Genomic DNA, 15,315 nt, shown 5'->3' with positions numbered 1-15,315 from the left:
GGGGGGAAGCAGAAGGAAGCCTGGCAGATGCCTACAGTCTCTGCTGGAGCTGCAGCTAGGGAGCAGAGGGGAGGGGCCCACCCTCCTAGGCTGGAGCAGAGAGCAGAGCCCTGCCCAGCAAAGCATCTGGGATGCTGGAAGATTCTGATTTAACTTAAACCAGGTAGGGGTCTGGGACAGACATTGCATAAACTGGTTTGAGCCAAATCAGTTAAGTCTGATACTACATTCAACCAGGTTTATCTCAAACTGGTTTCAGCCATTTTCAAACTGGCTTATGTGTACTGAACATCTGTTCTGCTGGTTTAAACCAGTTTCTGATCACTTAACTGGTTTGTGTGTAAAGTCTGTCCCTAGCCTGTGTGTTTGCGTCTGTGTGTGTGTGTATACGTATTCACATGCACACACACATGCATACACACCAAATTACATTGTCTAGTGAGATGTTTAATCAGTTTAATTAATTTTTTTAAGTTAATTCAGATTAATTTTCTTTAGTGACTTCCTGAAGGTGATCACTTAACTTGGTACATCCTTGATTATTTGGTTCAATTCAGACCATTAGTATTGTTTTGTATAGTTTTGGGGTTTTTTTCATGTAGAGTTTAGTGTAGGGTAAGTGAATATACACTGGGTTCCAGCACCTAATTCTAGGATTTTTGTTTAATTTTAAAATATTTTACATAAAATACAATATTCCAGTATTTCAGATTTACGTTGTCAGCTACACACTGTTAACACAATAATTGCCAAATTGTGCCCTTTATTCAATTTAGTCTCTGTGCCTTGATGAGAACTGATTATATAATGAATGAAAAATTGTCATTTTTTCCGACAATGAAGATTGCTATGGCCTCTGTTAGCACATTATTTAAAACAGAGGAATTGTATGCCCCATCCCAAACACTGAATCTCCTGTCATGCCAGATCTGCATGGCACTAGATACAGTGTTTGGAACAGAGCATAAAATATCTACTATCACAGTTACACCACTGTTAAGTTTCCCCCAGCACAGCTGTCCCTAGGTGTGTGTGTGTGTTGGGGGGGCAATCGGGGCAACTACCCTGGGCCCTGTGGAATCGGGTGGAATAGCGGCAGCGTGGAGCTGGGCAGAGCAGTGTCTCTGCATCCAGCTGCTCGCTTCCCACCCCCTGCTGCCACCCCCTGCTGCAGCTTGTTCTAGTCTGGGGCCCATGGGATCAAAGCAGGGTTGGGGCCCCGCATGGGTTGATTTGCCCAGGCCCCACACCCTGCTCAGGTTCCCTCTGGCCCCAAGATCAGGCAGGTGAGAGCTCTGTCCTGGACTCAGGACTTCCTCAACCCCCCCACAAATTCCAGATCCTTGGCTGTTGGGGCTAGGCCCAACCATCAGGTTATTGTCAGATCCAGCTTTGACAATCCGAGGTCCAGTTTGAGACCCAGGGCTGTCTAGAATGGGCCTGACACTTAGCTGATTGTTGGATCCAGCCCCAGCAGTCCAGTTTGAGACCAAGAGCCATCAGGACCAGGTTCAGCAATCAGTTTGTCAGCCCAGCCCTGGGACAGTCCAGCTGCGTATGTGATTTTTAGGAGTTCCAGGACACCAGGACTCTGAGATTGAGGAACCTCTTATATCCCGGGGTTCCTTGTTTCAGGAAGTCTAAAAACTGGATTCAGTGCTGCCGCCTGCAGCCCAGCATTTTAAAGTGCTTTTCCTTGCAGCTGTGGAAGGGCCTGAATAGCAAGACAGAAAAGACTGCTGGGCTCATGAATTGACAGGTTCTCAGCAGCCGGAGTCCCTGAGTTCTCTCCACCAGGGAACATTGCAACTCGCTTTCCTAGTAGCAAGTTTTCAGCATTGGCACCAGGGTAGTCCCAGTCCTAATGCTGACCCCTGTTCTCATACCAAAGCTGACAATCAGTTGTCACCATTGGCATGGGGGTGCTACACATTCAGTTTATGGTGCATACAAATGAGCCACAAAGATGTTCTACATATTTTATGGAACATCCTTATGGCTGGTTTGTCACTTTATGGAACATGAAGTTATCTGAATTGCTGTTTAAGTTGTGATTAACACGTTAATCAGAGCATAACAGTAACGTGTGCCAGCAACCTATCTGACAGTGGCAGCAATCCAAGAAGCTCTCCTTTTAAACATATGAAAATAGCTATTGAGAGTTGCTGAAGCTGCCTCTAGTGATAGAATCTGAGTTTTACTAAGCTTCAGTAAATTCTGATGGGAGTTACTCTACAAGTAGCTTATGTCATGTTACTTTTTTATTGAGTTCAGACTACTTCTGCAGATTGTATGAAGGTCCCTTGCATACCTTCCTAGCCCTACACACTTCAGTAAGGCCAGTTATAATCTGACCCTTATTTATTCATAAAATGAAACTGCATTTGATAGGATTACTATACATTTGGTAATCTAATCCAGTTTTAGGACTGCCTTTTAGCCAATTAACATGTAATCAGCAATGTTAGAACATTAGGTAATCAAATATACAAAACTGAAACCAGAATGTTCAGCTTGATTACACAGACAAAATCATAGCACTAATGTTCATTTTGATAATGAATAGTTTTCATTGTCATATTGTTTCAAAACAATTACATTCATTGTTGAAGCATGTTATTTATTTGATTCCATGGAAAAGCAATTAAATGATTTTCTGTCTTGGAAACTGAGTGATTATAATTAGTATTAAAAATAGTTAAATGCTAACATCCAGTTTCCAAACTTCAGTAAAGCAACTCAGCATTATCAGAGCAAGCAGTGTAAAAGTAAATTCAATAGAACAAATTTAAAGGAACTGGGAATTGTACTTTAGTAAGGACTACTTTAAAAATGGACCCCTACACTTTTACACGTGCTCCAGAGGTTGTGGGGAGTGGGGCAGCGCTTAATTAGAGCAGCTGCAAGAGTCTCTTTAATTAAAGCACCACTGCATTTCGTGTATCGTCATCCCCACACTTAAAAATGGCAGCGGGGCCACTTGAACTAATTCAATGAGCTTTAGTTCAAGAGCCCCTGCTGTTGCCATTTTTAAGCATGGGGATGCTGATACACAAGACGTAGGAGGCTGCTGGAGAATAATTGCCCTGCTCCAGCAGACTGAATTAAACAAGTCTGCTCTGACGTGCTGTAATTACAGCACATCAGAGCAAGTATCCCACAAATCTACAGGCACCCAGAGTACTCAGTCAAGATTCCAAAAAAAAAAAAATCCTTTCTCACCTATTCATGCTTTACAGCCTCTGTGCTTGTGTATAGGCACATCTAGTGAGGGATCTTTGTTTCCTGCCCAGAATTATGCAGTTACTTAGGGTAATATTTTAAAAAATTGAAACAGACTGTTTGTTAGACACTGAACAAACATTACAAATTTAAATCATTCCTTTCAAAAAAAGAATGAACAAATAAGTTTTAATAAATTCCTCATATTTATAAATCCTTGAGGGGCTTTCTCTAGCATTAGAAGGAAATACTAATGGGAGAGAGTATTTTTCCATCTGAATTCTGTTGCAGTGTTCAAACATAATTCTATTTAACAACAAAGTAAGTATTCCTGCCCATGGTTCTACGCACTAAAAGTTATTTAAAATAATCTGTACAGGAATACCCACCTACCTGGTAGTCTACAAAACTTGAATGGTACAAAATTATTAGAAAACAAAATCTATTTGTATGGTTGGAAAGTCAGTGAAATTATAAATGTAATAGTTCCCCAGCCCTATAAAATAATAATAATAATAATAAAAAAAACCTTGCAATTTGCAAGTTTTTTTTCTAAATGAAGAGACCTGTTCCACAAGATTGCTTGGTTGAAGGTTCCATACATTATTTTATTTTCTTCCTCTTTTTTATAGGACTTCCTCATTCTTGCTGTCTAACCGAGTTCTTGTATTGTCTTGTGTAGGTTCTTTAGTGGCAGCCATATTAGCTACCGATGATGATTCTGGAGTAAATGGAGAAATCACATACACTGTGAGTGAAGATGATGAAGACAGCATTTTTTTCCTGAATCCAGTCACTGGAGTCTTTAATCTGACTCGCATTTTAGACTATGAAATGCAGCAATATTACATTCTTACCGTCCGTGCAGAAGATGGAGGTGGTCAATACACTGCCATCAGAGTTTACTTCAACATATTAGATGTAAATGATAATCCACCCTTATTCAGTTTGGCCTCATACAGTACATCTCTCATGGAGGATCTACCACCAGGATCTACAATCCTCAACTTTAATGTTACTGATGCAGATGACGGTATGTGCTTCCTTACATTCTTTAACTTCTTATAACGCATGAATATTAGTTCAGTATATAAACATTTGCTTATGAGAGGCAAATAGCAGTAATTTTTTGCAGTGCAGTATGTAAATTATTACTTTTTGATGAACCATGTTTAAATGTTGGTTTGTTTCTTCCAATGTTTTTATTTTCCAAAAGTGGTGAAGATACCAGAAATCTATGTATGTACCCACTTAGACACACATTTTGAAGTACTTTAAGTATAGAGCATGCTTACAATATCTAAATATGAAAAAAAAATTAAATGTGTAACCCCTCTTGGGACAGGGTGTGAATGTGTAGCTGAGGTGATTCAGTTTCCCCAACAGTACAACAGCTTAACAATAGAGTACAAACACTCTTATTTACACCCATAGGCGTTAGAACAGTGATCTGTAATAACTCATAAAATCATGCATGGAAACCTGACAACAAAATTACCTCCTTAACCGGGCAACTTAAATCGCTGACCCCAAACAGTCCCACAAGGACCCTTGAGGGGGAGAATCTTTACCTTGTGCATAGTCCAAGCTGTTCCAGATGATGTAAGAACTTTCACCACTTTACAACCACACTGACTGCACTGACTTCTGCAGCCTTTTCAGCACGAGTTCCACAGGTCCAGTTCCACAGCAGAAGTCAATTTAACTCCTCATTTTGGGTCTCCTTTGTAAGGAAGTCAATCTCCTCCCAGCTGTAATCAAACCATGCACAATACAGAGCCCCCAGAGAGTGTGTGGTTCTGGCTGAATCCTGGGAGCTGCATGTGGTGACATGGAGCTGGCCCAGCCCTCTGGCATGTACCTTCGAGCCAAATCAGGCTGGCTCTGTGCCAGCACATGGGGCTCCCAGCACTGCAGGTGGGATCTGCGCGCCACTGCAGGTGGGTCCTGCACAGACCCCTGTCCCCAGCAAACCCCCCACTCACCCCCCACCACACCTCTTCACACACACCCCCACAAATCCCAACTCCCATACCCCCACACACAATATACAAGAGTAAGACTTTATTTTGAATTATCATGCAATCACCTCTATATACACTAAGCAAACACATATAAATCAAGACAAAAATATATTTTTTAATAAAATGAAAATATATTGTAGTAGATGTTTGATTTTTATCATATGATTTGTTTTTTCTCTGGTTCCAAGATGGCAAACCCCCTCCCAAAAAGAGTACTTCTGTGGGCAAGGGGGTTGAACTTCCAGTGGCAATGGTCAGGGGTTAGGGGTGAGACTTCTGGTCCCAAGATGGTGATCAGGGGGTGAAGTGCCTGTCAAGGGGTAGGGCTACTCTTTCAGCCCTTGACAATTCACCAAAAGTCATTAAGTAGCCCTCCAGCTGAAATATTGCCCCCCCCTCCCGGTTTAACCCTTCACAACCTATGGGCAGCAGTTCCAAACATTTTTATCCGTATTATGGTTTTAAAGCACATCTACATGTTCTAGCTGTTCTGTTTTTCTTTTTTTCGTAAAATTTCAAGTATATTCTAAAACAGTCACTACAAGGATGAATACAAGTGAGACCCCTCCCCACAGATAGTCATAGCAGGAGACCCATAACTATATTCTGTACAGGTGCTTTAATCTACAGATTACCAGTAGAGGAGTTCAAGAAAAGTTTTTAATAAAGCATAAGGAAATGCCTCCTTATAAGCGTTTAATCCTTGGATTATTTTACACCATAATAAGAGAATTTAGGAGGTGACAACCAGTTGGGATTTGAAAATAATGATCAGGATAAATTGCCTGGAAAATTGAGAGAGGGGCCAGGATTTCTTAGGGTGATATCTTTTATTGGTCCAGCTATGGAGTTGGGATATAGTTTGAAAGGCTTTCAAATGCAAGACCTTCTTTGACAGCATATTAACAATGTGTTGTATAGTATATGCCTACAATTTCTAATGACGATTAATTATTATGTGTATAAAATACTTTAAAATGTCATGCAGGTTTTAAATTTAGGATTTTTTTTGTGATATCTCTTAGACAGATAGCCTTCTCTGATTCAGAGCACTTATGTCACATTGAATTCCTTGTGGTATAGGCATCTGCTAAAATGTTTCCCTGAATCCAGGCTTGTACAAACATGACTCAAGTTGGTTGGGAATTTTTCAACAAAACAACCTCTCATCAGAAAATAATGATTGGTCAAAACAGAGCCTTTTAGGAGCATTCCAATTTTGATACAGCTTTTATTGGAAACACTTTTGTCGGCTCAAAATGTAGTTCCTGATCAAAATCAGGAGGAGTAAAAATGAGAAAAATATCTACCCACCCTTGAAATAACTGGTTGTCTACTTCTGTAACTGGCTTAACAACCCAGTTGTTGACAGTTTTGGAGTGGGTCTCCCTCAGACTCTTTCCAGTTCTTTCTTTCCCTCATTATTTATTTATTTATTTATTTTTGTTGCTTTTTTTTCATTGTTTAGCAATCATGGAGGTTTTTTGTGTGTATTGTTTTTTGCAAAAAGCATAAGTTCCTGGGGTTCTCCTCTTGTGGAAAGGGAAAAATGTTTGACATCTCAAATGACTTCATTACAGGAAAATAGTTTGCCCAGTCAGTTCTGTACATCTCTCCCACTGAAATCCATGAAGTTCTAGTAGATTAAATCCCTAGAAAGACTATCAAGCAATTCTGGTGTATAACGTTTCATTTTAGATTCCATGCAAATGACAATTTTAATATCACTTAAAACTGTGGACCTTATTGTCCATTGTTTACATTTGTTACATCTCTGTAGTACAGATATTAAATGCTTCCAGATCATAAGCATAACATTGCACAAATTGACACTCAATTTCCATTGGTATAAAAGACTGCTTAAGTGCAGGGCAGTAAAAAATCAAAGCAATATCTTGCCTTTTATAACTTATAGTAAGTTTATTTTCCCAACAATCTAGATTTTAAAATTACTGTAGGATATACTGCCTTATATGAACATGCTGCAGGCTTGGACAATCTCTAACCTGAGCAAAAGTTACAAGCTATTTGTGATGCCATTTCAATCTTGGAAGCTAAAAATTGAATCCACCTTGGACCCATCATCTAAAACAGGGTAAAAGTTACTACTGTGTATCTCCATAAATAGCCTATAGATTATGATCTGAATGGGGCTCTTTTGGGAAATTTTCTGATTATTTATGTTAAATGATTAAGGAAGACTGCTGCAGTCATGAAAGGGGCATTGTTTTATATCAGGCTACATCCGTGAATCTAAGATAAATGCTAATAAAAGCTGAAAACTGAAACAGCAAAATACTCCCATTGTCATTTTCCTGTTTGACACACCTCTTGGGAAACAATAGTTGTTTACGTCAGTTTGAGTTGCTCTGTATACAAAGACATAGTAAGTATAAATGGGAATGCCATGCAGCTTTCAAGCATTTACAATAGGGTAAAAAACTCTAGTTTCCTAAAATATTGAGGCATCGATTACAGGGGGTGATTTTTTTTCCATAAGAAATTAATACAAAAACTATTTTAAATTGTAAAACCAGTAATTTTGGAAGATGCCAAGACACTCGTCACTGATTGATCTTGTAAGAAGTGTAGGAATCAAAACTCTTGAGAGAAAAACTTATAGGCAAAGTATTGCAGGAGTCATGCCCATGTCCCTGTATGTGCTTATTTCAGGGGAACAGGCTTCTCAGCAGAATTGACAAGTGGAATTTTAAAGAGTTTCATAGAAATGTATGCCTCTGTGTGCATCCATACATGCAATTAATGTGAAGCAATAAACTCCAGAACAGTTTGTGCTACAGTATATACTCCTAGGTGCAGCATCTACACATGTGCCTGGGACAGCACCAATTTAAGCTGGCTTAGAACAGGCTTGGGCTGGCAGAGGGAACAGGGGGTCAGTTCTGGGTCCTGGGTCAGTGTTGGACCCAGTTCTGGGTACAACAGCAGTGGTGCTGGGTGGCAGAGAGGCTGGTTCAGGCATGAGGTTGCTGAAAGTGCAGAGCTGTGTGGCTAGGCTGCAGGCAGGAGTCAGCTCAGCCAGCCAGGAGCAAAACTGGGCACAATTTACACCTGTGGTCAGCATCTACACGTGTGTTTAATTGCAGTTAATTACCCCAAAGTAAGATAGCACTGTCCCTGAGAGTACTGTCTTACTGTGGCATAAATTAGTTTACTGCAGCCTAATACCATGTGTAGATGGTGACACCTTACTCCACAGCCAATTAGTCTATTCTGCAGTAAAGACCATGCATAGACACAGCCTCTGGGTCTCAGGTGTAGCGAAGTTTTAGAAAACAAAGAAAAACCCCTGTGGTCCCATACTTCTCAATCTCATCATCACTAATCAAAGTAGCAGAGGGAGCCCCTCTATTTTGGAAGCCTGATTTGTAATAATGAGGGTGAATGAAAGAGACCCCCATCTCCAACTCAGTGTTTGTTTTTAAAGAAATTGACTCTTTTTTTCAGTTACTGTAAGAGTGATTGACTCTCAAGTTTTTCATTGGTTTCAGTATGGCCGCAAAAGCAAATGTACAACATTAAGTGTAGGCATACGTTTTTGCATAGTCGAGACACAAGAGATGGAGGGTTATAGTAGTTCATCTGTTTTAACAAGAAAGGTACAAATAAAAACCCAGCTATAATAGGATTATCACCTAGAAAAGGAATGGCAAGCTTAATAAAAATGTCATGAATTGGGAGAAGAATAGCAACTGCTGAAAGCAGAATATGATTATGAATAAATTGTGTCAGAAATAAAAAAGTATATGGATAAAAAATGGCAAATATATTGTACATAGAACAAGTAATAAAATGGACATGAGAAAAGAGTAAAAAAAAAAACACCCCAGTAATAAAATATAAGAAGATTCTTGTTTGTTTTTAAATGTCTTCTCTTTCTTTAGTGTCCAATATTTTACTCATCAAGTCATTGGCAAAACTCCTATTGTCTTAGATACAAGTAGGATTTCCAGCTGATGAATTTGGTAGTTTTTGAGGTTCTTAGCACCTCATTAAAACTTAAGAACATTTTCATTAGTAGTGTTAGTAGTGTTAAAAGCAAGATAAATTTATAATATCATAGTACTGGCCTAGCACTTCACTTGTTCAAAGTAAGTTACAAACATGTATTCATTCATTTATCTAAATAGAGTAATCTTTTCTGAATGTCATTTAAATGTATTATTTTTTCATGTTTGCTTTTAAAAGAATGATTTAGAGTCTTATTCCATTGAGAATAAAAATAGAAATGATGAATATGTTGTTTACAGGAATCATTTTTCTTTCTTAAGAACTCAGTTGGAGGAGAAAATAAACTGCTGAGTAAAATTGGCAGAAAATACCAAGTAACAAAACATTTAAATATCCAGCTTCAGATTATGCAGAGTTGAAAAAGAAATATTTAGAGAAGGCCTGGTATTATATAAAAATCTATTAATTCTAATTCATAACAATTATGGCCAAAAAAACAAAGTATAGGATTTCAAAATTATTTATTTAATGTTTTACGGTTTCAGTGTTTAATTCAGAGGCCAGAGGAAAAAGTAGATCTCAGATTGCCATTTGAAGGAATAATACAAATATTCAAAATAAGCTCTGGGTTTTAATTTGTCAACATACATTTTTTGGAAGTATACCATGCCTAAGGCAGCTTAGCATCATTGTCGAGACTCAAAATGTATTTTACTTACTAGAACTGGAGATTCTTCTGTGGCAATAATTGACAAACTTATATTGCATTGATGAGATGAGGGTTGTTCATTTGGTATTTTTTAGTTTTGTTCCATATATAAGATAAGAACTTCCATTTATTGGGTCAGACTACATATCTATCCAGCCCAGTATCCTGTCTCACGCAAGGGCAAAGAGTGGATGCTGATGAAAAATGCCATGTTCAGAATTTCCTACCACCTGCTTTTCTCCTACCTTTGTTTCCAGCATTCAAAAGTTTAGGAAGTTTTGTGTCAGTCTTTACCCCCTTGCATGTGTAGTACCTACTGATGGAACATTCCTCATTGAATTGGTCTAATCTCCTTTAAAAATTAGTTAAATTTCACATCTTGCTGCAAGAAGCTCTACAAGTTTTTTTCCCATGTGAAAAAACTCCCTTTTGTTACCTACTACCTGATAATTTCATTTTATTTCCTCTGATTCTAATATTGAGAGAGACAGAAAATAAGTCTCTATTTACTTTCTCTGCATCATTTATTATTTGTAACCGTCTGTCATGTCCCCCTTCAAGCTGAAATGCCCTACCCTGTTTGGTCTCTCTTCATATGGAAACGATTTCATACCTCTCTGATCATCTATGTTATTCTTCTCTATACCTAGTTCTGTATTATTTGTGAGAAGGGGGAATGGAAAAGGTACATCAGTAAACATTTTCAGTTTATAAATATTTTGTCAACACTTAACTAACTGTGTAGGTGGTGACATCTGAGTAAAGCTGTCGATTTGACAAAATATAATATGTAACTATAATTTGTCCATATTTAATCACAGATGATAGAAAATAGGATGTGCTTCTCATACATCTGAATGCATTATTTCAAAATGTAACGATTTTCCCATTTATTATTTTGAATAGTATTCTTACAGATTCATAATCCTACCAGGCATTTTACTTTATGTATACATCTAGATCAATGAGACCTGAATTATAGTTTTATTTTTGTTTTTCAGGCCCTAACTCTCAATTGTCCTACAGTATTGCATCAGGAGACAGCTTGGGCCAATTTAATATTGACAAGGATGGAGTTCTAAGCATCAAGAAGATTTTGGATCGGGAAAGTCAATCCTTTTATAGTCTTATTGTTCAAGTTCATGACATGGCTTCTCTCCCAGCTTCCAGATTTACAAGCACAGCTCAAGTTTCAATAATTCTACTGGATGTGAATGACAACCCTCCCAACTTCATCTCTCCAAAGCTGACCTACATTCCAGAAAACACTCCAATAGATACTATTGTTTTCAAAGCCCAAGCAACAGATCCAGACAGTGGCCCAAACAGCTATATTGAATATACTCTTCAGAGACCTTTAGGAAACAAATTCAGCATTGGCACTATTGATGGTGAAGTAAGGCTCACTGGAGAGCTTGATAGAGAAGCAGTTTCTAATTATACCTTGACTGTGGTAGCTACTGACAAAGGTCAGCCATCTCTGTCATCTTCTACAGATGTAGTTGTAATTGTTCTTGATATTAATGATAATAATCCCCTCTTTGCACAAAAGCAGTATAAAGTAGAGGTTGATGAAAACACTCTGACAGGAACAGATCTGATCCAGGTGTTTGCTACAGATGGAGATGAAGAGACAAATGGGCAGGTTCGCTATACCATCATTAGTGGAAATACTAATAATGAGTTTAGGATCGACTCTGTTACCGGAGTGATAACAGTTGCCAAGCCATTGGACCGAGAGAAGGAACCCGCCTACACTTTGACTGTTCAGTCATCTGATCGTGGAAGTAGCCCGAGGACTGATACCACTACTGTCAATATCGTGCTGATGGACATTAATGATTTTATTCCTACATTTGAACTTTCTCCCTATTCTGTGAATGTCCCTGAGAATTTAGAGACACTTCCAAAAGTTATTTTACAGGTCAGTACATTTAGAGACAACATAGTGTACTTCTTCAAAATGTAAAGAATTCTGAAATGTTGTAAAATTTAAGAATAGCTTTTGTGAATACAAAAGAACATACTGTGTTGTTTTTTGTATAGGTGCCCAACTGCTTATTTCCTTTTTTATCCATACAGTCAGATAGTAGGGGTCCACCCTATCCCCTTTGTTCCTGCTTCCTTTGCCACAAATTCCTTCAGTCTGTTCTTTTCAGACTTCCTCTTTAATATGTGGGTGAAGCACTGTGACAGTTAAAGGAGAGTCATTAAATGTACACAGTAGCAGATTTTAGGGTGGGTATGCTGTGCGTTTTATTAAAACCATAAGTTGACTCCAAATTTGATCTTAATAATACTTTCACATTGAGGGAAAAAGAACAAATAATTATATATTTATTTTAAAGCATCATTTGAAATCCACTTGCCATTCCTTTACAGCTGGTATCTAACAGACTTCCAGGCATTTCAGTTTTTTGTCAAACAGCATATTTTCTGTTTCCATGAAATGCTTTCCACACAAAGAGATTTCACTGACACACAAGTGTGCACTTATCAGTTATTGCTATGTCTTCTGAAGGGCTTATTTTACTTTTGTAGGTTGTAGCACGGGATGATGACCAAGGTCTAAATAGCAAACTTACATACATTCTTATTAGTGGAAATGAAGATGGCGCCTTTACTCTCTCATCCACTGGAGAACTCCGTTTGATAAAGAGCCTTGATCGAGAGACAAAAGAGAAGTATGTCTTGCTGATCACAGCTGCTGATTCAGGTAAATCAAATGCACAATCTAATTAGGTGTTTGTTTTTTAACTGGCTTTGTAGATATATATTAGATACCAATTTATAGCTTGCCTTTGTTAAAAGTGCAGGCCAACAATTTCAGTCTTTATTGTGATATCTTTTATTGGACCAGCTATGCAGTTGGGTTAAAGTCAGACAAGCAAGACATTTTTCCTCGGGCCCTATGATCATTTGAAAGGTTTTCTAACTTTATTCCAACTGCATGGTTGGTCCAATAAAAAGTATCACCCTAAGAATCTCCTTGTTTCTTACATAATTTCTAGACTATCATGGCTACAATATCACTTTTACATTACAAAGTCTTTATTGCATTATGCACTCAAATTCAAATTTATATATCTCATGTTAAATTCAGGTCTACACAGTGCTGTTTTCTTAAATATGCTGGATGTGCAAGAGAAAGAAAGTAGTGTATGGTTTCCTATCCCAAATGTGCAGAGAGCAATTGGGATGGGCTGAATTTATATTTGTAATACATTGGACCTGACTCGGTACAGGATGTCTCATGCATTAAGTGACAGGGCAAGGGGGGTGGGGTATTGGAGAAGAGGGAGGCATGAAGGGAATCTTGCCCCACAGCAGTGTATCTAAGATCCAGTGTCTCCAATGGCTGTTTTTAGAAATCTACGTCTTCTGTCTGCTTAGCAGCACTGGCTCATTGGAAAGGAGATATAAAAGAGAAGATTTGCCACACCAGAACAAGTATAGCTATGACAGTGCAGTTAACTTATTCAGATTTACTTGTTTTAATAATCTATAAGAAGTTATACTCACTAATACATAGAAAGCATAGAGGGCCTTTGCAAAAATAGTAGCACGCTATACTGGTTCACTGTTAAATCTGTAAATATTATGCTGATTGTTGCTAATTGAAGCTGGTCTTCTTTCTGCCTGTTTTTTATACTTCCAGGCCCAGTTGTTTTCTTTATCAATAACAAAAAGAAATGTTAATGGCATTTGAAAAGTCTTCATTGTAAATTAATGCTATTGTTTCATAATACTATGAAGCACATTAAAGATTTGGACAAAAGTATTTAAAGGACCATATTCTGCTACCATTGAAGTCATTGTCAAAATTTCCCTTGATTTTGATTTTGCTGAGAGCAGGATATAGGACACAATAGTAGTAAACACGCAAACTATCAATACTTACAAACTTATATAGTTTAGCTCAAGCGAAATTCTGAGAGATCCTTGTCCTATTTAATTTATGTGCAGGAAGTCAAGGCATTGCAGAATGCTAAGAAATATAGTTTTGTCAAGGCTTCTTAAAACATGTCGTTTATTGCAAAATTTCTAGGTACAAAGTGTTACCATTATAAATGCTAGGCATTTCATTGATTTTTTTTTTTTAAGTTTTTATATTGCTTTAATATATGTGGTGTATGTGTCTATGTGTGTGTTGTTATGGACTTCTGGCAATGAAGGTAGAAAATGCCATTCCATGGGGAAAAGCCTTTCTGAATAAGGACATTTATTACAGAAAAATTGTTGTAACGTATTATTATAAGAGTGAATTAATTTGGTAAAAATATTCAAAACATAATAAAGCAGGATACCAAATGTTAAAAAGGTATTTAAAGTCATAACATAAACTTGGCAAAGTACTGCCCTTCTCTAAGCAAGGATTTATTTAATGAAAAAAAGCAGGTCTTGCTATACATCTATTTGATGGCCATGACTCTATGATTAAATATGTAACCAAGTTGCTTTGAATGTCATTTTTAAGACCAGTTAATATAAATGCAGAAATATATTCTTTTTGGCAATAACTGGAGTGGGGATTCCTAATTCCCAGCCTGAAGTAGCTCTGTCTCTTTGAAGGGTTTTGTTTTATGTCTGTTAGGTATCACTTCTGCTTTTTAGCTTGTTTCCAAAAGTAAGGATTAAGTAGAGTGAGATTTAAGTTAGAAAAACAGATAATTTTGCCATTTCTAACAAAGAATCATTATGAAGAAAACTGCCTTTCTGAAATTATCCTCATCCATGTTATCTTTGGATAAGGAAAAAGTTGTATTGTTTGGACTATACATTTTGTTTGTTTGTTTTTTATTTGATTGTTTTTAGAAAATCAGGCAACCATCTCACTTAACATGGTGCATCTTACATCCAGATGAAAAAAAAAATTGAAAATCTATGGATAGTCCATCAAAATTCTGGATGTCCAGGTCTTTTTTCCTTCTCACAGCACATCCATGTAGTGCTCATGTACTATATAAACCCAGCAGCATTCCTAGATATAAACACTGAGGGGTTCTTAACCTACCCTTGTACTATCCTGTTAATGGCCCTTCAACATAACCACCTGATTCATACTTGTGTCATAGTTTATTATGAGCATAATGTGTGTGGTTTTACCTTTTACTAATGTTATATAGTCTATGGGTCAATCTAGTGATATGAGTGGTATTCCTTAGCCCCAAAAGTCATAGCTAACCAATATGGCTAAGCACAGATGTTCAAAAAGTCCCTGGTGGAAGCATTCTAACTATTGCACTTAAAGCACTGTAAGTCAGAGCACAGGCAAACTGAATAGACTTTCACTGTTCATGGGGCAGGGGGAATCAGCGCCTGCCTGTACAGGCCACTGAGGGCATTCCCACACACCTCCCAGGAGGCTGCTAGAGCGCACCCCCCCCC

At 37.8% G+C, this 15,315-nt stretch overlaps 1 protein-coding gene across 1 annotated transcript in view; it reads left to right on the top strand.

The window, feature by feature from the left end:
• FAT4 (FAT atypical cadherin 4) overlaps positions 1-15,315 on the top strand; it is a gene marked incomplete at its 5' end in the record, with an annotated part of 260,980 nt that overhangs the window by 147,753 nt on the left and 97,912 nt on the right. Inside the window, 3 exons of the mRNA XM_019521824.1 lie at positions 3,905-4,255; positions 10,929-11,851; positions 12,469-12,643. Of these exons, the coding sequence (XP_019377369.1) occupies positions 3,905-4,255; positions 10,929-11,851; positions 12,469-12,643 (1,449 nt within the window). The remainder of the gene's footprint in view (positions 1-3,904; positions 4,256-10,928; positions 11,852-12,468; positions 12,644-15,315) is intronic.

The sequence above is a fragment of the Gavialis gangeticus genome, unplaced genomic scaffold (genome assembly GCF_001723915.1).
Source record: "Gavialis gangeticus isolate Ggan-Ray unplaced genomic scaffold, GavGan_comp1, whole genome shotgun sequence".
In the NCBI taxonomy this organism is placed as follows: domain Eukaryota; kingdom Metazoa; phylum Chordata; order Crocodylia; family Gavialidae; genus Gavialis; species Gavialis gangeticus.
This window is presented reverse-complemented; position numbering and strand designations above follow the sequence as displayed.